Source organism: Rattus norvegicus, chromosome 20 (assembly GCF_036323735.1).
Source record: "Rattus norvegicus strain BN/NHsdMcwi chromosome 20, GRCr8, whole genome shotgun sequence".
NCBI lineage: Eukaryota > Metazoa > Chordata > Mammalia > Rodentia > Muridae > Rattus > Rattus norvegicus.
In genome coordinates, this window is record NC_086038.1 from 30,440,293 (window position 1) to 30,464,355 (window position 24,063).

Below are 24,063 nucleotides of genomic sequence, written 5' to 3' on the forward strand. Positions count from 1 at the left end.
AGGTAGTAGGTTCCTGCAGTATGGGAGGTGACATATGGTGGCAGTCCGGACAAAGTGGTACTTGTGAAAGATCGACGATGGAACCAATGATTCTTTTTTTTCCTTTGTGGTTACCATCTCACTCAGTAGCTTAGGCTAGCTTAGAACTCACCATCAGCCTGGGATGGTATCCAACTTGGCAGCAATCCTCTCTGGGTACCAGGGCTACAGAGCTATAGCCATGGGTCACCAGGCTCATCCTCGGTGGCACTTGTGACTGATGGGATGTGAGGGGAAAGAGGGACTCAAAGAGCCCTCCTAAGCCCACCAGCAAGATGGCGCAGCAGGTGAAGGCCCTGATTCAAGCCTGGTGACCCAAGTTTGGCTTTCCAAGAGCCACGTGGTGAAAGGAGAGAACTGACCTCTGCAAACTGTCCCATGACTTCCACATCATGGCACGTACATTCATGTGACACATGTGTGCACATGTGCACACACGCATTATTAAAACCTGCTTAGGTACTGAGTAACTTGCAGAATTTTGGGGAGACCTGATGTGGGGGAACACGCTGGCTGAAGCTGTGCATCCCCTCTGGGAGAAAGGCCTACGAGATGTGGTTGTGGAGTGCTGAGGAGTTTGCCAGCATGGTTGGCTGTTAGAGCATCTCCCTGGCTAGGAACCCATCAAAGGGGCTCCCATTTTATCATCCCCATGATGATACGGTTCTCAAGCATCTATAGCACCCACACCAGGCAGTTAATGAGCTATAGCAGAGGAGAAAGCTCAGCAGGCATGGGCCCCTGGGTCTTTTTGCGATTCATGTTAGAGGCACATAACTGGGAGGTTTCCCATGGATTACACACTGAGCATGGGCCAGGTACTCAACAGGCTTGCAGAGCAGAAGTAAGGGACATGGCTGAGGTGCAGGGGTGGTACAACAGGATGAGAGGACTGAAGAGGGCAGCAGGGAGAAGGTGAGAACTGAAGCAGAAGTGGGCAGACAGGGCAGGGTGATGCAGGGGAGATGCGGGGTCCAGCAGGTCTGGTCCAGGTTTACTAATAGAAAAGAGGGACAGCGAGAGGTTGGCAGAACTCAGGCTCCAGAGAAAAGTAGGCTTGACATTGGGTTGTGAGCGCAGGGGAGCCACAAGCTTCAGGCTGCCTCAGAATCGGGGCAAGTTTGAAAATCATGATGTCAGTAAGTGAGTAATGGAACACTCCTTATTAGCTGAGTACAGGAATCGCTTCGCAGCCTCAGATGACTCAGAAGTAACCTGGCAATCATCTGCAGGTTCAGCAGAGTTTTGGAGCTGCCAGAAGATAGCATCTCTAGTTTGAATGATCTTCCTGGTATAACCATTGACTCTACAGTCCTCTTTTGCAATCATGCCAAGGGATCCTCTGGTCTCTGGTCTCCCATTTCTTGGTTACACTACAACTGAAATAAGGGCCTCAAACACAGGGCCCTTGGCTGTGGATTTGCTGTGCTGCCTCTCAAGAGGGGGTGACAGGAACCTAGTTGAGACCAAAGCCCTGGCCCTAGGCTCTACCCATGTTGGCTGTTGCGGGCAACAATCTTGAGCCAGGAAAAACAGGGAAGGGCTGGCCAAAGAAAAGGTTTAGGGTGTGTGGCAGCAGTTGTCACCACCCATGGAAAATAACCAAAGTTGGGGGATTGGGGCGGGGGCGCTGTTCCGAGCCAGACACAAATAAGGGGTCATGAGAAAACAAAGTCCTATTCCTAAGATCACAAGTTTTGGTGCTGGAAGGGGCTGTTCCTGCCTTGGAGGCATCATCCACAGCACAACAACTTATTGTTCTGAAGTACACATTGGACTGGACCACATCCTTCCTCCCCAAACCTTCCCTGATGCTACATTCATGGTCTGTGGGGAAGCACAGACAGAGTGAGAGATGCAGCTGCTCACTATTTCTGCACCCATAGCAGACATTATTAAGCGATTACCACACCTTCTGCTAAGCAGACATTATTAAGCGACTACCACACATTCTGCTACTCTGGTTGCAAGATGACCCAGTACTGGCCTCCAGGCAGTCATTACCAATTTGGATGTGTCACATCCCCAGTGTTTAAATGTTTGGGCCCCAGCAAATGATGACGTCTGTGGAATCTTTAGGAGGTGGACCTATCTAAAGGAAGTGATTTGGTAGGGAGTAGGCCTTGGGAATTACAGCCCATTTTCATACTTCTGACCTCTCTGTTTTTGGCCAATGCCATGTGAACAGGCAGCCACTCCCATTCCCGCTGCCACCAAACCTCTTCAGCTGCCATGCTTTCTTCATCCTGAGGGACTGTGTAATCTTGAGCTGTGAGCCAAACCAAACTCTCCATTGTAAAGCTGCTTCTGTCTCATCAGAGGAGGAAAGTAAGTAACAAGCTGTCAATCACCCCCAACATTAACAGTATCCAGATAAACCCTGGGCTCTCTGCAGTTCTGATCTCTCTCTACCCTAATCCCTGCTCATCTGTTTCCTGTCACCACTCAGGGCTCCAAGTTCCTTAAACTGCTGGTCAACTCCAGATGTACCCATCTCCTCTCTCCTCGAAGCTTTTGTTCTGGGTGGTTTCTCAACATCCTGTGATCAGTTGGTGGATTTTCAATGTTGTTTCTCCCACCTTTGTGGAAACACAGCCTCACTTATTGCCTTTTTGAGGCAGGGCTGGCCATTTAGCTGAGTCCTATTTTGAACCCCTTGTATGGTGATGTTTAAAAGGTTTGTCTGTACGTAAACCACCCAGCACAAGTCTGTCTGGCTTTCTGCACCATCCTGTTACTAAGGTCTTGCCAGAGGTAGATGAACAGGACTGGAGTTTGGCTCTTCCTCAAGTTCCAATCATCAACTGCCTGCTCATCCCCACCCAAGAACCTGCCAGACTTCAGAGAAGAAATTACAGGACACAGACAGCAGAGCCACCTCCCTGCCTGGCACCATGCTCCTGTGACACACTCAGTAAAAGATATTTATCCTTGAAGTCCCTTTACTTAGACTTTGGTCGTGGTGGCAGATGAGTCTGTAGCCTCACTGTGTGTACCCTCCGGCTTGCTTCCTTCGTCTGTATGATAAACCTCCAAGGTCACCTCCTTGGTGACATTTGCGTTGTCTCTTCGGTACTTCATAGTACTCCTCACAGAATGTCTGAACCGTGGCGGTGGTGGCTGTGGCACCACCCACTGACCTGGCCAAAGCACCTTTTCCTCTCCCCTTCTATCCCTCTTCTAAGCACATGCCCGTACTGGGGCTGACATGGACTACATCACCCAGCATTCCCACTGTTGCTGCCTAAACCTTCCAGACTTGATATTCACCGCTCCAGCTGCCCAGTCCCCACATAGGAACCAGTCTTAGGCAGAAGGGCTGGGTCCCACTGAGGCACTCCTGTCTGAAGCCCCACCCAGCCCCAGTTCGAGACGCTCCTAAAGGAGCCGTTTCCTTGCCAACTGGAGCCTATATTGTCCTGTTCGCCATTTGTTAGTAAGAAGAGGGACAGAGAATGGGTGAATTTCCCTGATCTTTGTACTGGCTTCAAGTGGTCTAGGAAATCCCACGGTGTGTCTATCTGTTCTCAGGACCCTCCCAACTACCCAGTGTGCTTTACAAAAGGCCCACACCCATTTCTCAGCTTCTGGCTCTTGTCCCTGAGGCTTGACCTCTGGCATCCTGCCCTGAGCCTGCAAGCCCATCACTGCGGTGGCAAACAGTGTTTGTGGCAGGATGCTTGGGAGAGCTATTTTGGGGCAGGGAGGAACTCAGGAGGATGTTGGCAGGGTCAGTGTAGGAAGGGAAGAAGGCAGGTTTTCTGCCCTCGATTGTGACTCCTGAGTCTTCTGGATGCTGCCCAGGGCCCCAAGGTTGCCACAGAGAAGAGCACACCCACCACAGGACTCCAGCTTTGGATTCTCTCAACCAAAAAAACCAAAGGGGACAGGCGTGGGTTTGGAGATGTAGGATCTGATCCATCAGCCACCATAGGCAGAAAGAAAGTGTTTATTTGCTGTGACCAACAGAGGGGATTTCAGGGCCAGCAAGACTCGAGGTCTAGTTCAGGGTAACACATGTGAAGTATATTGACGGGGTGGGTGGACAATAAGGAAACATCCATTGAGTACCTACTGTATACAGGGAGGGAGATTATTAAGTGCTAGTAGGAGAAAGGAGTGTAGTACTTTGTGTTCGTGTATTTTACAATCACAATATACAATCAGGAGCTAGGCAGAGATCTGTAAACTCTGACCCCAAGACCATATCTAAAATGAGGGGCTCAGGTGCAGGCATGGGTCGGAGAGGGCTTTCCTGACCCCTCTGAGGACTCGTAAGGATCTGGAGTGCTCAATTTGCCCTCCTCTTTTGACCATAAGTTTTGTTCTTCACAGGAGTCTCAGGTTAGCCTCTCTGACTTACTGTGAGGCATGGGATAGCCTTGAACTCCTGATCCTCCTTCCTCCACCTCCTAAGTGCTAGAACTATTTGAACAAGCCATCACACACACACACACACACACACACACACACACAAATATATATATTATCAGGTAGGAATATATGCATATATATGTCAAGAATACACATACACACGTATATATACACATACATATACACATACAAATATGGTAGGAATGGAACCCAGGGCTTCATGCATGCTAGGCAAGCACTCTACGTTCCCAGCCATTTTCCCCAGCATATCCCCAATATGAAGTGCATACTGCCTGCACACAGTAGGTGCTCGCCCAGGGACAGTGACAAGAATGGCTGTTAGGTAGAGTAGGTGTGAAATTCCGATCTAGGACTTTTTTTCACTATGGGGTGAGATGCCTCTGCTTTCCCTAGTCAGCAGGGACAGGTGACTACCGTGGCCTTGAACATGCAGCCGACGCTGCCACCGATGCCAGGATGTGGCAGTTTAGAAAAGAATTTTGGTGTGCCATTGACAGACAAGAGAGGGCTGGGGAAATTTGATGATGATGATGATGATGATGATGATGATGATGACGACGCCGCCGCCGCCGCCGCCGCCGCCGCCGCCGCCGCCGCCGATGATGCCTCATGTCAGGCAAGGCACTAACAAGTCAGATAACAAGCCCATTGGTCTCTCCCACATATCTGCCAGGTGGCCTTTCTCCTTGTTTCTAACAAAGCAACTGAGGAGCAGCGAAGAGCAGAAACTCTGAAGGGGACTACACAGCTGCTAAATGTCAGAGACGGACTTCAAACCTGTCGTCCATGGAGAATAGCCCTCCTGTCTAAGACAACAGACACAATCAATCACACACAACGCGGGTAGTCCCAGAAACCTGTCCAGCCTATCACCCCAGTGTCTTAGGTTAACGAGTGTCTTAGCTCGTTAAACCTTGCCAGCTCATGGGTCTAGCAGGAAGCTTTCTGGGACTCCAGGGCCCCATCGAGAAGAGCTGGCTCCCGAGGGCTCTGGACACCTTTTTAATTAATTCAGATAAGCAGCTTGTGGTGGAACCAGTGACCCTTACCACAGCCTCACATCTGGATAGCACACTAGCCCATCATACCTGGCCACCACAAACTTCCACTGCTTGTTATGTCTAGCAGGCTGGCTAGTCATCACTGTCAGGTTCAGTGGGTTTAGAATCACCAAGGTGTGTGTGTGTGTGTGTGTGTGTGTGTGTGTGTGTGTGTGTGTGTGTGTCTGTGTGTCTGTGTGTCTGTGTGTCTGTGTGTCTGTGAAGGCATTGCTAGAGAGGCACAGGTGATGAGGGTAAACACACCCTGGGCTTTATCCCACAGCTAGAATGATCAAAAGAAGGAAAAGGGGAAAAAAAAGCAAGCTGAGAACTAATCTTTCTCCCTCTCCTCTCTGCTCAGACATAACCAAGCAGTCACTGCTGCCACAGGTGGGGAATGAGTCTGTGATCAGGCCTTGTCCATCCCAATAGACTGTACTCCCTCCTACTGCAAGCCAAAACAAACCCGTGCACCCCTAAGGTGCTTCTTGCCAGGTATTTGGTCACAACAAGGGAAAAGTCGAATAACACACTTAAGATCTGCCAGTCTCTCTTCCCTGGCTCACGGAACCTGTAGAGGGTTTCTAGAGAATTCTGAGCCAGGGGAGGCCCTTCCCAGGAGCTTAGAGGCAGCCTTTCCAAGGGCCATTTGCCCTGTACTGTTACCTAAGAAGATTCAGTGTGCACTAGGAGATCCGGAGCAGAGCAAGGCCTCTAGCAATCATTTAAGCATGTCTCTCTGTCCTTCTAAATCTTTTTCTGTCTCTTCCTTCAAAGGGTTTTATAGCCCAGTCCAGTTACTCAAGCAAACAGCGACAATTCATTCATCATCTGTCGTTAGCTTAATGAAGATGGTCAGAAGCCTGAGGGGTCCTCACACACACACTCACCAACCAATGGTCTTCACCGGTGACAGTGCGCTTGAAGAACCCAACACTAAAGATGTCTGCACTGAGCAGGAGCTCCGTGCACAGCTTTGAACACAGAGACAGTTGAGGAATAGACTGTGTTAGCCGCGGCTCTGTGGCATCCAAGACCAACACATGCAATGGCGGAAACCAGCAAAAGCAAAGTCTGAGTCCAATCTACCCTCGCAGCACCACAGGGCTGTCCATCCATCCAGGCGACGGATATTCTTGTAGACTTATGGTGCCTTCAGAAACGGAAGGTGCCCCAGGGGTGAGCTGGGAGGGGGCTCCACATTTGCTGGGCTGATCTTCCCTCAGCCTCTGTCACAAATTTCAGAACATGGCCACATCTGCTAAGCAATATACCTTCACTTAATCTACTGCAGTGACTGCCAGGTGTGGAGAGGAATTAATGAATGGATGCAGGCTTAGATTAATGAATGACCGATGGTGCACGCACGGGGGGAGGGGGAGAGGGATGGGAGAAAGGAGGGAAGGATGGACAATACGCAGATGCATCCACAGGAAGACGGAAAGAAACCGAGTGAGAAGTAGTAGCCGAGTTGGACAGGAATACAAGGAGGACTTCTGAGAGGTGGTGCCTGGCCAAGGTTGCCCATCTGACCTCACTCATTTGCAGGCCTCTTTACCTGGTGGGCAGTTACATCCTGGAGACATCTTCGGGGCCTCCCTGCGCCTGCGCGAGTAGAACTTCCATTTCTGCACAAAAAGACAAGAAAAATCATCAGAGCTCATAAAGCTACAGCCTTGGAAAGCCAGCATGGGAGATGAAAGGAACTGTATATGGGGGAAGGGGCCAATCAAGGGATGTGGGGGTTGGGGGAGAGGTCAGGGGTCAGGGGGAGAAAGCCTGGCAGTTCATGGCCCTCTACTGCCCACATGAATGGTCCTGATAGCCTTTGAAGAGCTCTCAAACAATCCTCGTGTAGAAGACAAGATACAGGATAGGGTTTCTCATGGCCATTGCAGTGTCTGACATCTACAGCAGGCTCTGCCCAGGGCCCTATAAACTAGTCACCCATAGTGACTTGATGACACATGTTTCTTAGCTCTTGGCTATTGTTTTCCTTCTCCAGCTGGGTACCTGGGTAGGGACAAAGCCTTCTGTTCTACTCGCCCCCACAAGGCTAGCCTAGGCAAAAGGACAAAGTTGGGTGATGGTGGACTGGAGGCGCTGAGCAGGTTTTAGACACCCCTCTCTATCAAATCTCTTTCACCACACTTTGAAATCACGGAGACAATCTGGAAGGCCTCAAGAGGTGGAGTACCTCAAATCCTAAGAAGTTGCATATGCAGGACAATAGTCAAACACGTTTGTGCAAAACGGCCACACATGGTAGACTGTTTATGGAGGCCAGTATCTGTGTGCCCTCTCTGTAGAGGGCAGGGTGCTATGTGCTTTACATGGGACTCTTAAGTGAGCCTTGTGTCTTAAGGTTTCCATTGCTGTGAAAAGAAACCACAATGAAGGTAGCTCTCAAAAAGGCAAACATTTAATTGGAATTGGCTTACAGTTTGTTGAGGGCTGGTCTTTTGCTAGCTTTTGTAATGCTCAGTACAGGTCCCCAAGACCTGGAGTCTGCAAGCAGCCCCTATGACCCTGCTCCCAAGTTATTTCTGATTGATAAATAAAGATGCCAACAGCCAATAGCTGGGCAGAAGAGACATAAGTGGGGTTGAGGTTTCGCAGGCTTGGGGTTGGAGAAGAACCATGAGGAGAGAAGAAGGCAGGAGGAGAGAAGAGAAGGCACCATGGGTTAGGAATCAAGAGGACATGTCCCTGAGGGCTACCCAATTGGAGTTAAGAGCAGCCCAGATAAAATAGTAAATAATAACTCAGGGTTATCAATAGGAAAGTAGATTCTAACATCATAGAGGGTAGACATCTGTCCAGCTCTTGTGTTGTTTAAATAAAAAGGTTGTGTGTGTGTCTTTCATCTGGGAACTTAATTAGCTAAGGCGGGGTAGAAAACTTGGGTTGGGATTAAATAATTTTTACAACACAGAGGTTTAGTCCATTATCATCATAGTGGGAAACATGGTGGCATACAGGCTGACATGGTGCTAGAGAGACAGAGCTGGGAGTTCAACATCTTAGTCTGGAACTGGAAGCAGCAGAAGGAGTCTGTGTGCCCCACTGAGAATAGTTTGAGCATGCACACACACACACACACACACACACACAAACACACACAAACACACACCACACACCACACACACACCACTCATCACACACACACATCACACACACCACACACACACATACCACACCACACACATCACACACACACATCACACACACACACCACACACACATCACACCACACCACACACACACCACTCATCACACACACACATCACACACACACATCACACACACACACCACACATACCATTCATCACACACACACACCACACACACCATTCATCACACACACACACACACCACACAGACCACACACACACACACACAAACACACACCACACACCACACACACACCACTCATCACACACACACATCACACACACCACACACACACATACCACACCACACACATCACACACACACCACACACACATCACACCACACACACACCACACACCACACACACATCACACACACACACATCACACACACACCACACACACTATTCATCACACACACACACCACACACCATTCATCACACACACACACATACACACCACACACACACCACTCATCACACACACACATCACACACACACACACCACACACACACCACACACACACACCACACACACACCACTCATCACACACACACACATCACACACACACACCACACACACACCACACACCATTCATCACACACACACACATACCACACCACACACACATCACACACACACACACACCACACACACACCACACACACACCACACACACATCACACACACACACATCATTCATCACACACACATCACACACACACCACACACACATCACACACACCACACACACACCACATGCACACCACACACACACACACACCATTCATCACACACACATCACACACATACCACACACACACACATACACACCATTCATCACACACACACACACCACACACACACCACTCATCACACACACACACCACACACACACCACACACACACACCACTCATCACACACATTCACACACACCACACACACATCATACACACCACACACACACACACCACACACACATCATACCCACACATCATACACACACACACATCACACACACACACCACACACACTATTCATCACACACACACACACCACACACACCATTCATCACACACACACATACACACCACACACACACACCACTCATCACACACACACATCACACACACATCACACACATACCACACACACACATACCACACCACACACACATCACACACACCACACACACATCATACACACCACACACACACACATCATTCATCACACACACACCACACACATCACACACACACCACACACACACCACACGCACACCACACACACACACACCATTCATCACACACACATCACACACATACCACACACACACATACACACCATTCATCACACACACACACACCACACACACACCACTCATCACACACACACACCACACACACACCACACACACACACACCACTCATCACACACATTCACACACACCACACACACATCATACCCACCACACACACACACACACCACACACACATCATACCCACACATCATACACACACACACACCACACACACATCATACCCACACATCATACACACACACATACCACACACACACACACACACACACCACACCATACATACACACACCACACACATATCACACACATATCACACACACACATACATCACACACACACACACACACACACACACACACACACACACACACACACACAGGACCTCAAAGCTTGTCTACACAGTGACATACTTTCTCCAACAAGGCCACATCTCCTAAAGTGCCATTCAATAATGGGCCAGGATTCAAATACATGAGTCTACGAGACCATTCCTATTCAAACCATCAGACCTTACGAGGAAGTTGGTCTGGGTAGCACAAGGAATGACTGAGGACCTCGGACCTCTGGAGACTCCATTTCTCCAGCTCTGTCATTCACAGAACACACACAGTGTATTTCATAGACTTACACCAGCTCCGCTCTACAGCGGCTTCTGTCCTTGATGGACAGCCATGGCATCTCCACACGCTACACCTTTACCAATGGCCTGGGTTCCCCCATGACCCCTTCAATCCTAGGGTCTCTACTATAACTGAGGCTGTGCCTTCCCCAATGGTCTCTTTTGATGTCTGCTAGTAGCAAGCCTTAGCTGCAACACTTGACTCTGTGAATCCAGAAGCTCCCATGTTGCCAAGACCAGCAAGATGTGGGTGGCTATAAAGCAGTCACCAGGTTTGGCTGCCAGCATAAAGTGCAGCCGTGGCCTCCTCTGGAGAGCTCTGGGAGACATCACCTAGACAATGCCGGCTCTTCTTAATTCCTGATACTTTCTCAGCTCTGGCTGAAGAGCTTCCTCATTCCTGGCAAAATGAAGCTTCCACTTTAGTTGTGCCAGGCCTCTTGTTAATCATAGCTGATCAGAGATACCAGAGATGCTCAGTTCAAAACATCACAGGGACAGCACTGAGAGGGTCTTTGAAGAACTCACACACTTCCCGCTGAAACATCCCAAGCTGGCCTCCAAACTGCCATCATCCTCTTCAGTGCCCCTCCCCCCACCAGAACCTCCCCTCCAGAACAGCTGGTTGAGCTCAAGTATTCAATAGCTTTTCCAGCTCCAAGTTTCAAACTCCTTCCATAGCCCTCCTGCAAACAGCAGGCCCCCATGAACCTGGTAATAATGTCTGTCCTGGTAACAATGTCTGTCCTAGTAGCAATGTCTGGTAACAGTGTCTGTCCTGGTAACAATGTCTGTCCTGGTTTGCTTTCTATTGTGGTTAACATCTTGTTGGAAGGCAATTTGTAGAAGGAAGTGTTTACTTTACAGGTCATCCTGAAGGGAAGTCAGGGCAGAAACCCAAAGTGGAACTCAGGAGCAGGAATGGAAGCCGAGACCCAGAGGCAAGAGCTGATGCAGAGACCATGGAGGGATGCTGCTTACTGGCTTGCTCCTCCTAGCTTGCTCAGCCTGCTCTCTTATGGAACCCAGGACCACCAGCCTGGGGATGGCTCCACCTACCATGGGCTGGGCCTCCCCCATTGATCACTAATTGAGAAAATGCCTTACAACTGGGAGGCATTTCCTCATCTGAGGCTCCTCCCTCTTTGATGACTCTCTATCTTATGTCAACTTGACACAGGAAACAAACCAGTATAGCTGGCTATCATTCACTCCTCCTTGCCTGACAGAGGATTTCCTTCCAGTGGCTGATCAGCCCTCTGAGATGCTGAGTCTAGTGGTCAATCCTTGTCCTCCTTACCTGGGGCAGTATTTACACACTTCTCTGTGCATTTTCTGCACTTGGCTTCCAGGAAGCCATGCTTTCTACATTCCCATTCTTTCACTCTGGCTGGTCCCTCTCTTTTTCCTTTGCCAGTCCCATCTTATCTATTTATTAACTAAATGTCACAGGCCATAGGGCCATGGTATAGGGTCTGACCTCTGTTCTCTACACACTGGCTCTCCAAGACCTCGCCTGGTCTATATTGTCTATGACAATATTCAATATTGTCTATGAATGCCTTAGCCAGTATTCTATTGCTTTGAAGAGACATTATGGACAGAGCAATGCTAATAAAATAAAGAATTTCATTGGGGGGTTGCTTAGAGTTTCAGAAGTCCAATCTATTATCATCATGGCATGAAGTCAAGCAGACATGGGGCTGGAGAAGTAGCTGAGAGTTTCATCCTGATAAGAAAGCAGTGGGGAGGGGAGGGGAGAGTGGAAGAAGAAGAGAGAAGGGGGAGGGAGGGGAGAGACAAGGAGAGAGAGGAAGGGAGAATGAGAGAGAAAGCACTTGGGCTTGACTGGGGCTTTTGAAACCTCAAAGCCCACCCCCAGAGACATACTTCCTCCGACAAGGCCACGCCTCCTAATCCTTCTAATCCTTTCAAACAGTTCTACTCTTTGAAGGCTAAGCATTCAGAGATGAGCCTATGGGGTCTATTCTCATTTGAACAACTATACTGATCATAGACAGCCCCATATCCCCATCTCTAGCCTGGACCTTCCTCTGGGGCATATGACCAGCTGCTTTTCTGACAGGTGACTCTTGGCCATCCTTAGAAGAGGTCTCAAGACCAAGCTTCTAGCCTACTGCCTATCCCTCTCATATGTGTCCTATTAGAGCCAGCTCAGTTTCTCCCACTCTCTGCCTTACTCAGTCAACAAACACCTCCATCCTCTGCCTTGTAGACACCAAACATCAGTGCCCTTTCCCCAACCCCAGCGCCACCACCTGCTCCAGACACAACTGGATCCCAGTGACCTTGAAAACCTACTGTCAGCACCCTACATCCAACCTGGGCCCAGCAGCCCATTGCTGGAGCCACCACCTCTCCAGGCTTTCCCCTACCCCAGGGCCTTTGCACTAGTGATTACTCCCTTTCTAGAATGTTCTTTTTCTAGCTGTCCACCTGGCATACTCCTAATAGAGACCCTCCTTACTTCCTGCTCCAGACCTACATACTTCTGTCTCCTTCTCTCCTTCATTTTCTCCTTTACATTTTCATCCCTCTCATTTATCGCTTCCTCTTTGCCAACTGAAGGCAAATTCCACGCAAAGATGAACGAAATGTTCTGTGTTCCTCGTCACCGTGTGCCCAGTGCACACAACAGAGCCTGACATCCAGTAACCTAACCCCCCCCATCCCACCCCACCCCGGGCTATTTACAAATCGGACGTCACAGCTTGACTCAGGCCCTGTCTGTCGTGGTGGGCTGTGACTCACTCAGTTAGGTGCTGTGTGCCGGCCAACCCCTCTCAGATGGGAATGAGTGACCCAGGTCACCCAGGCACACCCTCCAAGGGGCCAGCATTGGTTGTTTAACCTACTAGCTCTGGCCTCTTAGGTATCAGAGTTAGAGGCCCTAGTGAGACTAAAGCTGGAGGTGGGTGGGGCACCCTGCAGTCCTGGTTGGAGGGTGGACTCCAGCACTCTACACTGAGGGGGCCCTTCTGCTCTCTTGGCTGGTGATCAGGGCCTCCTGGAATGCCCTGTGTGGCCAGCACTGAAACACCACCGGCCTGACGGGTCGCAGCTATTAAAACACCGGTGTCAGTATCAAAGGGAAGATGCCAGGCAGCCACTCGCTTCCCCAGAGAACACAGTTCCAACCCGGCTTGGGCTTAGGGGCCAGTCACTCCATATGTCCTAGCTCAGGACCCTTAAAGGGACCAGGCACCTGCCCAACCCAGGAGTCCGTTACACAGGAATCCAGATGGCAGCAGAGGGGAGCAAGGCCAGAGGCCCAGTGTGACTGTCACTCCAGGGTCTGTCCTCAAGCTGAGGCTGCAAAATAAGTTGTCATCTCCTGTCAACTGCCCAGGTGCTGAGACAGACAGTGCAGCAAAACAGCAAGAACCAGCTATAACCACCAGTAGTCTAGAGCGGCACTTTCATGGGGTCAGGCTGTAGCTCGGAGGCATAAAGTGTTTGTTTGGGGTGTGAATAGGGTGTGGCTTAAATCCTCTGCACCAGAAAGGAAAGTTAAAAAGCCAGGTATAGTAGGGGTATGTCTATAATTCTAGTACACAGGAGGTAGAGGCAGGAGGATCATTGCAACTTGGAGGTTAGCCTGGGAGGTGAGACTGTCCCCCACAAGATGCCAACCTAACCACAAAACAAAGTGGGTGGGGTATAGCTTTGTTAGCAGATCGCTAACGTGTACACTGTTACACGCAACATGTGCACACAGCAGGCACGGGCAGAACCCTAGATTTAACCCAGGGTTCTGAGTACGATAAACTGAGTACAGTGCTCCACGCCTCTAACCCAAATACTCAGACGGCCATGGGCTTGGAAGTTCATGATCATTCTCAGCTACGTACCAAGTTTGAAGATAACCTGAGCTACAGGAAACCCCGCCTCCAAAATATTTTAGGTCAGGCTTGGTGACACATGCTTTTAATTCCAGCACGCTGAAGGCAGAGCCTGTGATTTCAAGGCTAACCTGGACTACAAAGCAAGTTCCAGGTCATCCCTCGAAAAGATTTCATTCATTCATTCATTCATTCATTCATTCATTCATTTGCTTGTTTATTTATACATTTGTTTATTTAGACTTTTTGAGACAGGGTTTCTCTGTGTAGCCTTGACTATCCTGGAACTTACTCTAAACCAGGCTAGCCTCAAACTAATAGAGATCCACCTGCCTCTGCCACCCGAGTGTTGGGATTAAAAGCATTCACCCCAACACTACCACTGGCTGATTCTTTTTTTTTTTTTAAATAACCCATATTAAACAATCTACACTATCCATAGTAATAAGTGTTTTAGAAAAGAAAGTCACATAATTAATTTTGATAAATATTCGTATGGCTCCTACCTGCCCTTGGGGCTACCAGAAGTGGGCACAGACCCCAGTTAATCTTCTAGTTATTCTCCGTGGGGCTTTGCAGCATGGATAGGAGGACCCACAAGCCGGGCCCCACCCCAACATCCACATTAACAGTTCTCAGCGACAAATAGAACATCTGGGATTCAATACACTGATTAAGTGAGGGTGGCCTTAATTACCTGCTGCATTAACAGGATGACAGGAAGGACGTCGGACAAGAGGAGACACCAGCTTTGAGAGAAGTCTAGTTACTTCTCAGTTGGGGTGGTGTGGGCACGTGTCCTGAGCTGATATGGGTCTGCCTCTCCTGCCTGTCATGTAGGGGCTAGTGTACCCACGCCACCCACGGGTACCAACGGGGTGAGTACTGACTGTCCTGGGCTTACCATGCTCCTCCCCTCCTGGGAAAAAAGAGGAAGATGAAGCCCTGCCTGTGGTCCTCCTTTAACTCTGGGTGTCAGAAGACAACACAGTTAAGCATCTCTCTGGTCTTCCTTTGGGACCTGCTCCTTGTGGCTTTGGGCTGGGCCTGGGCTAGACCCGGGAAGTACCCACAGTGTTCAGCAGCCTGAAGCTAGCTGTGTGGCCCAAACCCCGGAACAACACGAGGTGGAGGGTGGGGTTGGGAGTTAGGGGTTGGGGGCAACAGAAGAGGGATTGGGAGGGAAAGACACAAAGATGGTGGGGGAGGAGGCGGAAGAGGGTCTAGGAAGGGACAGGCCCACCAACTGCCGCAAGCCCTGGGGCTATAGCCGATCTGCTGGCTGGGTAAAATCAAAGCAGAGGAAACTCAGACATCTACACACCCATCCACACCCACTCAACCCCAAACAGACTCGCTCAGACCACTCCAGGGCTGAGGGCCACAAGGAGCCCAAGAAATTGCCTTCCTCCCTCTAGTCTATGTCAGAGCTTGGCACCAGATCACAGATCACGGGCTGGGAGCGAGGGTCTCTGGTGGCTGTGACTTGCTCTTCCTAAGCTCAGCAAAGGGAGTTGCCTATACCTGTGTGGGAGCATTCCAGACTGGATGGGGAAGTTCTTCCGTCCACCTAACCCAAGGTCTGCCTGCTGCCTCTGGGAAGTCAAGGAACTATGTAGGTCCCTCAACTGGCTGTGAGTTGTCTGTAGAATGTCTTGACATGGGTGCATAGCACCTCAGGGATCCAGAGAGATGAAGCCAGGCCACTGAGGGGGCAGATCCAGGGACAAGAGTCCTGCACAGGGGGAGCTGAGACTGCTTTTCATGCCCCCCTTCCTCCCTTCCCCACCCAGGAAGGGGCTGAGGTGCATGTATGTTCTCTGGAGAATAATCAGGACCAAGTGGACCCAAAGCAGGCCCTGGGAAGCCAATACAGAGTGACACAAGACAGTCCACAACCCCACTGTTAGCATAGTAGTAGCGGAAAGGAGTGGGTGGTCAAGAGCTGGTCACAGCACACACACACACACACACACACACACACACACACACACACACACACACCTGCTCATTGCGGGGAGGTGACAACTGAGCTGAGGCAGACAACCTCGTGAGGGTGCTGGGAATGACTGGAAGCCAGCACAATGCCACACTTCTGAGAAACCACGCAAACTTCTTGCCTAGTCATTCTCTCCGCAGACCTCACAACCTGTTTCACAAGCAGGAAACTGAGGCACAGAGGGAGTAAGAAGGCCAGACTAGAACCCAGGAAGCTTGCCTTGGAGCCCATGGCCTTCATGCTATGTGTGTGTTGGAGATAAAAATATCTCTTAGCCAAATAGCAGGAGGGTCCCAAAACACACTCACTCTGTGTGAATGATTGTGTATGTTATGTATATGTATGCATGTATGTTTGTACATGAGGTTATATACGTATATATATGTAGGTTTGTACATATGAGTGTGTATGTATATATGTATACGTAGGTTTGTATATGAGTGTGTAAGTATGTATATATGCATGTTTGTACAAATGAGTGTGTATATGTATGCATGTATGTTTATACATGAGTATGCATATGTATAAATATATATACATATGTATGTATGTGAGTGATTGTGTGTGTGTATATATATGTATATGTATGTGTGAGTGTGTATCTATGTGTGTGTGTTTGTGTGTGTGTAGGCATGGATGCATGTGCATGAGTATGAAAGACCACAGCCTAACACATGTGGGGTCTGCAATTGTTTTCTAACTCATATTTTAATGCGAATCTCTCATTAGAACTGGGGCTCGATGACTGGGCTAGGCCGGTCAGCTAGAGGCTCTTTGGGATCTACCCATTTCCACTCACCCAGGGCTGGTGTTACAGACACATGCCATCGTGTTTGGCTTTAACAAAACAAAACAAGACAATAGACAAAACCAGGCTGAGTAGCCAGGCTTTCTTGGCAAGCACTTCATTGACTTTGCCGTCTCTCCAGCTCCCAATTTTTTAAGTCTAGAAAGAACCCTCATGGATGATATTCTTAGGATCACCACTCCCATTTTAGAGAGGTGCATCTCAAGGCACAGCGAAGTCTAGCCACTTCCTTGAGCTCACACAGCCCGGCTGGACTTGAACCCAAGCATTTGTGAGTCATGCCTGGGCTGAGGGCAATGGGACTAAACTGTATCAGCTGTGACACGATGTCACTGTAAGGTCTGTGTGTGGAGTAAGCAAATGAGTTAGGAACAGAGCTGGGCAGAGCGGTGATGGGGGTGGGGAGGAGAAAGCAAACAGGCCCGAAGAGGCTGGAGGTCAAGTGATCACAGAGGAGCACCCCATACAGACGAGCAAGGCCCTTCTCCTCCGTTTAACTTTAGATTCCTGTCAGCCATGCTGGGAATAGGTGGTGGCAGGGGGCAGAAGCATCTGGAGCTCTCACAAGATTCCAAGTAAGATTTGACCAACCCTGGAATAGTCATAAGTCCTAATAATATAAGGTAGTGAACCTCCTATCATAGTAGGAATGTAAGCACAAGGACCAAGATTGCTGGGAGGATTCTGATTAATAGCCCAAGGCTTCTTTCCTTTTCTGAGTGAAGCTTGGGTTGGGGTGGCCTGGAGGCAGCAGACTCTCAGCCTCCCCGGCCACCATTCCTTCTGTAAGGCCAAAGAATCTTATCACTGGTCCAGAGGGCAAGGGAAAAGGGGTCCCAGTGAGTGTCTGTACACCCCATTCTCTTCAGCATCCTTGTCTCTACGAGCTACCCAATCAGAGCCTGACTCTCTGCAGCCGCCCTGGGAGAACACCCAGAGTGCAGCTGATAACCATGATTGGACTCTCAGGGGTGTCAGAGGCCCAGGACAGCAGCTGGGGCATCCGGGCCTCTCTGTGGTAGCTTATACACCAGGTCAAAATGAGGCTGCCTGGGAGAGGCAGGGAGAGTCTGAGAAAGGAGAGATGGGAGGAGGGAGAAGACATGGAGGAGAAGGAAGAAAGACCAGACTGCCTTCCTCATTGAGGCTGGGGTTGGGTCAGACAAGGAAGGAGCTAAAAAGACTCATCCGGAGTGGACTCCAGCCACATAGGGTTTCCCAGAACCCCACAATAGCCTCCAGAAGAGAGACAGGAGTCCACTGTTCCCCAAAAGGCTAAACCTGCTTCTCCCAGGCAGTTCTGTCCCTTTTGTGCCCAGCTGCAGGGCCAGGGGAGCCCAGCTGCCAGCAGCAGCTCACTCCTGAGTGTTCCCAGCCTAGCTCAGCCCTCCCCAGCCCTGGGCCTCAGTTTCCCCTGAAACTGGCTGAGGAAAGGCCTTGGCATGCTCAGGGTACATGCGGAGGGGGGGTGGGGAGGGAGGGAGGAGGGAGAGAGACAGAGAGAGAGACAGAGACAGAGAGATAGAGGGAGAGACAGAGAGAGACAGAGACAGAGAGATAGAGGGAGAGACAGAGAGACAGGGATGAGAGAGAGAGAGAGAGAGAGAGAGAGAGAGAGAGAGAGAGAGAGAGAGAGAGAGAGAGAGAGAATATGAACAGGGAATGTGGCTCTGGCTATCCATCGGGGGAGCCCAGACTTGTAATGAAGCAGCTCCTGGTGTGAGCAGTAGGAGCCCAGCATTGCTGAGGTCGGGACAGGATGAAGACTCTCCTTAGGGTCTTCCTTACCAAGGCGAGAAGGAAGAAACAGCCACTCTTACAATGGGCAGTAACACAAGGCAGGCGCCAAGCCAGTTCAGTCCAGCCTCTCCTCTGTAGGGGCGCAGCCAGCTGAGCACCTCCTTAGTCTTCTCTGTGCAGGCAAGCACATGCTAGTGACTGTGCTGACTTGTCACTACTATTCGCTAGCCATGTGACCCTGGGCAAGTCACCTGACCTCTGTGGGCTTCAACTTCGATGTCCGAAAAGGAATGGCAGATACAGAAAGCACACACAGGATTGCTGCACCGCTTCCGGGGATGAATAGATCCGGAGCTCTGAACAGTGAGTGCCAGGTCCACAGTAAGTCCCCAGTAAACGTAGCTATTCATGCCGAGATTGCTGTGCTGTCTGTCCGGTCACACTTGATGGGGGTAGGGAGTGTCAGTGGTTACGGCAGCACACTTGGATGATTTCACCCGATCAGCCGTCATCTCCACGCAGAGGGCTCTGCCACCTCTATTTTTCTAATCAGGATCCCGAGTTTCACCCAACTAATGGCTGAGAGCCCTGTGACGCCATGATATTGGGGCATGCCGGTGATATTATTCCGCACCTCTCCCCCAGGCCCCTGCAAAATGTTGCCAAGCAAGCTGGGAAGGAGTAGATGGAACATTCGACCTTGGGGGTTGGAGGTTAAAGGGGAAGATGTCCAGCTGCTGTGGGCAGGCAGAAGTGATAAGGAGTCATCCCCAACCTCCAGCCAGGGCCAGGCATGCTGCCTGAATACTGTACCCTCCGCTGCCGGCTGCTATGAAGCCCCTTTTCCTGGGATGCTGTGGGAGCAAATGCTAAGCCACAGCTGGGGCTGGAAGCGTGTGTGTCTCAGTTGGCTTGAATACTTTCCCCAGCCCCCAGCAAGATGCCGAATCAGAGTGGGGAGAGTGAGCTCAGTTGCTAAAGTGTTGTCGCAAGCATGAGGACCTGAAATCAGAAACGGGGGCCAGGTGTGGGGGTGTGTGCTTGTAATACTGGCATGGGCAGAGGCAGAGGCAGAGGCAGAGGCAGGGGGCAGGAAGGCAGGGGGCAGGAGGGCAGAGAGGCAGAGAGGCAGAGAGGCAGAGAGGCAGAGAGGCAGAGAGGCAGAGGCAGAGAGGTAGAGGCAGAGGCAGGAAGATCACTGGGGATCACTGACCAGTCAGCCTAGCCTACTTGGCAAGTTCCAAGCTAGTGAGAGATCCTGTGACACACCCAAAACACACACACACACACACACACACACCCCTCAGGCTGCCCTCTTGTCTCCACACATCTGTAAACCTGCATGCACATGTACACACATAGGTAAAATCTACCCTCCACTTCCCAGACTATGGTTAATAATCAGCCTCTGGCCCTCTCACTAGGCTGTGTTTAAATGGAGAGATAGGACATTTAACGGTTATGCAGAGGAGGACACCTGGTCCATGTGCCTGGGGCTGTCACAGATGGCCAGTAGACCTTGTGTATGGGCTCTGATGGGCTGGGAGTATAGCCCAGTGTCCTGGATGGAGAAGGACTGAGAGGTCTGACCAAGCTCAGGGAGAATGCTCACTGAGTGTTTAGTAATGTCTGCCACCATTGGGCAGGGAAGCCAGCGCCGTGTGCTATGTCCACTTTTTCTTTCTCTGCTCTAAATGTCATTTTAGGCCTATCCAGGAAATGCCCCCGGGCAAGTCAGAGAGGGAAGGGAGTTCTCATGGCGCCAGAGGACACTGAGAAGAATCTAGAAGGATTTGGAGTAAGGCAGAAAGACATCTTTCTGGGAGGGACCAACAGGACATCGTTCTGACACTTTCACTTCCCGACACCTCCTGCCAGCCTCCTGAGAAGCCTCTCACAGAGACTTTGACAGCTCTCCCTGACTTCCTCCACCCTATTTAAAACAAAACAAAACTTCAGGTCATGAAACAGCTCTCTTCACTTTGGGCGTCAACTCTTGCTCTCCAAAGCTTCTTGCTCTCCGAAGCTTCCTGAATCATGGCTGCAAGACTCAAGGCCCCGCAAAACTTGACGGGAAAGCGTCCTGCAATCAATGGGCCATGTCTGCTGAGAACCCTGGAACCGGAGCTAGGCACTCATGTAACAAGTACTAACCACCACTAACCCACCAATGAGCTAGCAGTTAACTAGCAGTTAACTAGGGTGCCGCGGAAGAGACAAAACTCCTATGTCTTTCCAGTAGGCTCCTGTCCTGGTCCTTTGATGCCAGTGAAAGAGAATCTTCTGGCCCTGTTTTCCCATTGCAGAGTGAGGGCCCAGGCGTCCCTCCTCACACAAAAGGAGGTGTGATCTTGGATGGACTCAGTGGCACACTGGGCTGTTTGAGGATCTCGAAGGCCTGTCTACTTCCCAGGCTCAGACGGCTGTCAGGTACCCAGGACACGACTGCACGGGCAACCCACCCTGTGCCCACCTCTCGGTCCACAGCCTAGTGTTGTAATCTTTTTGCCATTGCTTTGATCTCTCCTCTCAATAGCCCAATAAAAAGTCCCTGTACACATACCCTACAGACGTGACACATTCTCATAAACAGGTCTTTTTAGGGGTGTGTCGGGGGAGGGGTCTGCCTGCACTCTGTCAACATCTCGGCCTGGAAGTTTCTACGACTTCCTTTCCCAGCGATTTCCCCAAGGTGGAAGAAATGAGTCACAAGGAACTGGAGGGAGGTTCAGCGACACCGGTCTTTATCTATAAAGTGGGGTAGGATAGAGCCAGCCATTGCAGAGTGAGGAGGTCAGGAGGTGCCATCCTGGCCACATACATGACCTTGGAACTTCCTATGAGCCACTCCGAGGGACAATTCAAGGGTACTAGAAACAGCATTGTAATTGGGGTGGCAGTCTATCTGGCCTCCCTCAGAGTCCGTAGGCCAGGGGCTGCAAGACACTGCCCCATCCCCAGTCCTGGGCCTCCAAAATGAATTCGGCTGTTTTTAATCTCAATCCTGCCCCTCCCTCCCCCGCCACCCCGCTCTCTTCCCATCTCCTGCCCAGTCTAGCCTAGGTGTCATCTGATTTTCTCCATTTGGGACATTCCAGCGTCTTTCTTCACAGCAAGGAAATCAACTGTCAGGCAGCTGGAGGACTCATTAAGGGTCCCACACTACAGAGAGGCGCTGGCAGGGAATCAACCCAACCTCCCAATCCTAGGTCTTCTCCCAGTGGTGACCCATCCACCAGCGGCCCAGGGTTGGGGGTGCGGGGGTGGCCTTGCCCACTGCTTCCCAAATGTTCTTTCCTACTGGCCCTTCTGCTTGACCTGCCCTGCCAGCACCCTCCTTCTCAGACCTACAAACCCAGTCTCCACCTTCTGCACACTTCATTTCTCTCCGGATTTCAGGGGACCAACAGACCACCGCACAGGCCCCTTCTGAAGTCCCTCTCTCCTCCCTTAAGGAGGGGATCAGGTCCATCTGCTCCAGGAATTGCTACCCCGGGGGACCCCTTCCCTGGGGCATCATCCCCTCCTGCTGGTGGGGCCATTCCTTCCTGCATTTTGTTGTCTACCACCTCCTGAGGGTCTCACAGCAGTCCCAGGGTGGATTTGGAGCCTGGATTTAGCAGCCAAGAAACCTAACAGCAGGGGGTGGTACAGTCCACTCTAGGCCCAGAGCAGCAGAGAATTTAATCTTAGCCCCTAAGCCCTCTAGCCCCCTGTGTCAGCAGGGACTCCCTTCCCAACCCTTTCACAAATCTGTTTCGAAACCAAACTACATGGCCCTCCCTCTCTCATCCTGGTCTAGCCTTATCCACTTTTTTTTTTTTTAGTTAAAATTATTTATCATCATTGTGTGTGCATACGGGTGCTCTTGCTTGAGTCTGCATGCACGTGCACTCCTGTGGAAGCTAGGATATAAGTCTGTGGGTTCTTGAGGCTTATTCAGCAAGTCCTTCCACCCGCTGAGCCCTCTTGTCAGGGCTCACCCCTTCCTCTCTCCTGTTCTTTGCTTATATGTGGGAGAATAACCCTGGGGAAGTTTCTCTGGAGACAGTTTCACAGGCCCCGCAGCTGCCTATTGTGGTGTTTAACCTTATCAACCTGATCGAATCAAGAAGAGTCTAGAGGGTTGAAGCACATCCCCCGGGGGGGGGGGGTCTGTGAGAGCGATTCCAGAGAGGGCTAAGTCAGTACAGAGGAACCTGACAGAGCAGCGCCTGCAGCTGGAGGTCTGCTGGGAGCTGGAGGGAGAGAGACAGTTGTTCTGCCCCCTCCTACCTGAGACACTGAAACCTCCGAACTGTGAGCCAACCTAAGCCCTTCTCCCTTGTGTTGTTCTGGGCAGGCTATTTTTGTCGCAGCAACAAGAAACTCAGCCAGCCACCAGCTCTCCTGTCTGCTGAGCACTTTCTGTGACACTAGAGTGCATGATGGACTCCAGTGTGATTTTTATTTAATTTCAATAGAATAAGTCAAATATGCTAGTGATTACTGTATGAGACTAGGTGGCCTTTGAGTGTCTCAGACCGAAGACCCCAGACTTCCGGGTTCTGTGACAGGAACCTACCTCCAACATCCCCAGACTACTGTTTCCTGGTGCCATCACCCCTGAAGCTACCACATCCACTTAGCCCTGTCCCCAGTATCACCCCTGGCCACTGCCACAGGCCCTAAACTGCCTCCTGTCAGCCTTAATTCCCATTTGAGGGACATAAACATTTTCCATTAAATACTTTGTTAGCCCCCCATTTTCCCATTTTCCCATTTTCCTGTCTAGCAATCCCTGAGGCCCTTTTTGACCTGGGTTGCCCAGCCTCACTTTGAACTATTCCACTCTCCCCGGTTCCCATGGTTTAGCCACCATTCACAGCCCCCAAGCAGCCCTGCCCCCACCTCTAGCTCCATCCTCCAGAGTCTGTTCCCCGGGTGGTGGTGGGGTTGTCTCAGCATAAAGTCTGATGCTTACCTCCTGTGCAAGGCAAACTCCTAATCACGCTTGGTCTTGCCCTAAAACTCATTTCCTCAGGAAGCCTCCTTATGTTGTATATAAGACATTTCCTGGCT

General features: G+C 50.5%; 1 protein-coding gene across 1 annotated transcript in view; it reads right to left on the reverse strand.

Annotated features, from left to right (window-relative positions):
• Col13a1 (collagen type XIII alpha 1 chain) overlaps positions 1 to 24,063 on the reverse strand; it is a 140,057-nt gene that overhangs the window by 113,549 nt on the left and 2,445 nt on the right. The window contains exon 2 of the mRNA NM_001109172.1: positions 7,033 to 7,102. Coding sequence (NP_001102642.1) covers positions 7,033 to 7,102 — 70 coding nt within the window. The remainder of the gene's footprint in view (positions 1 to 7,032; positions 7,103 to 24,063) is intronic.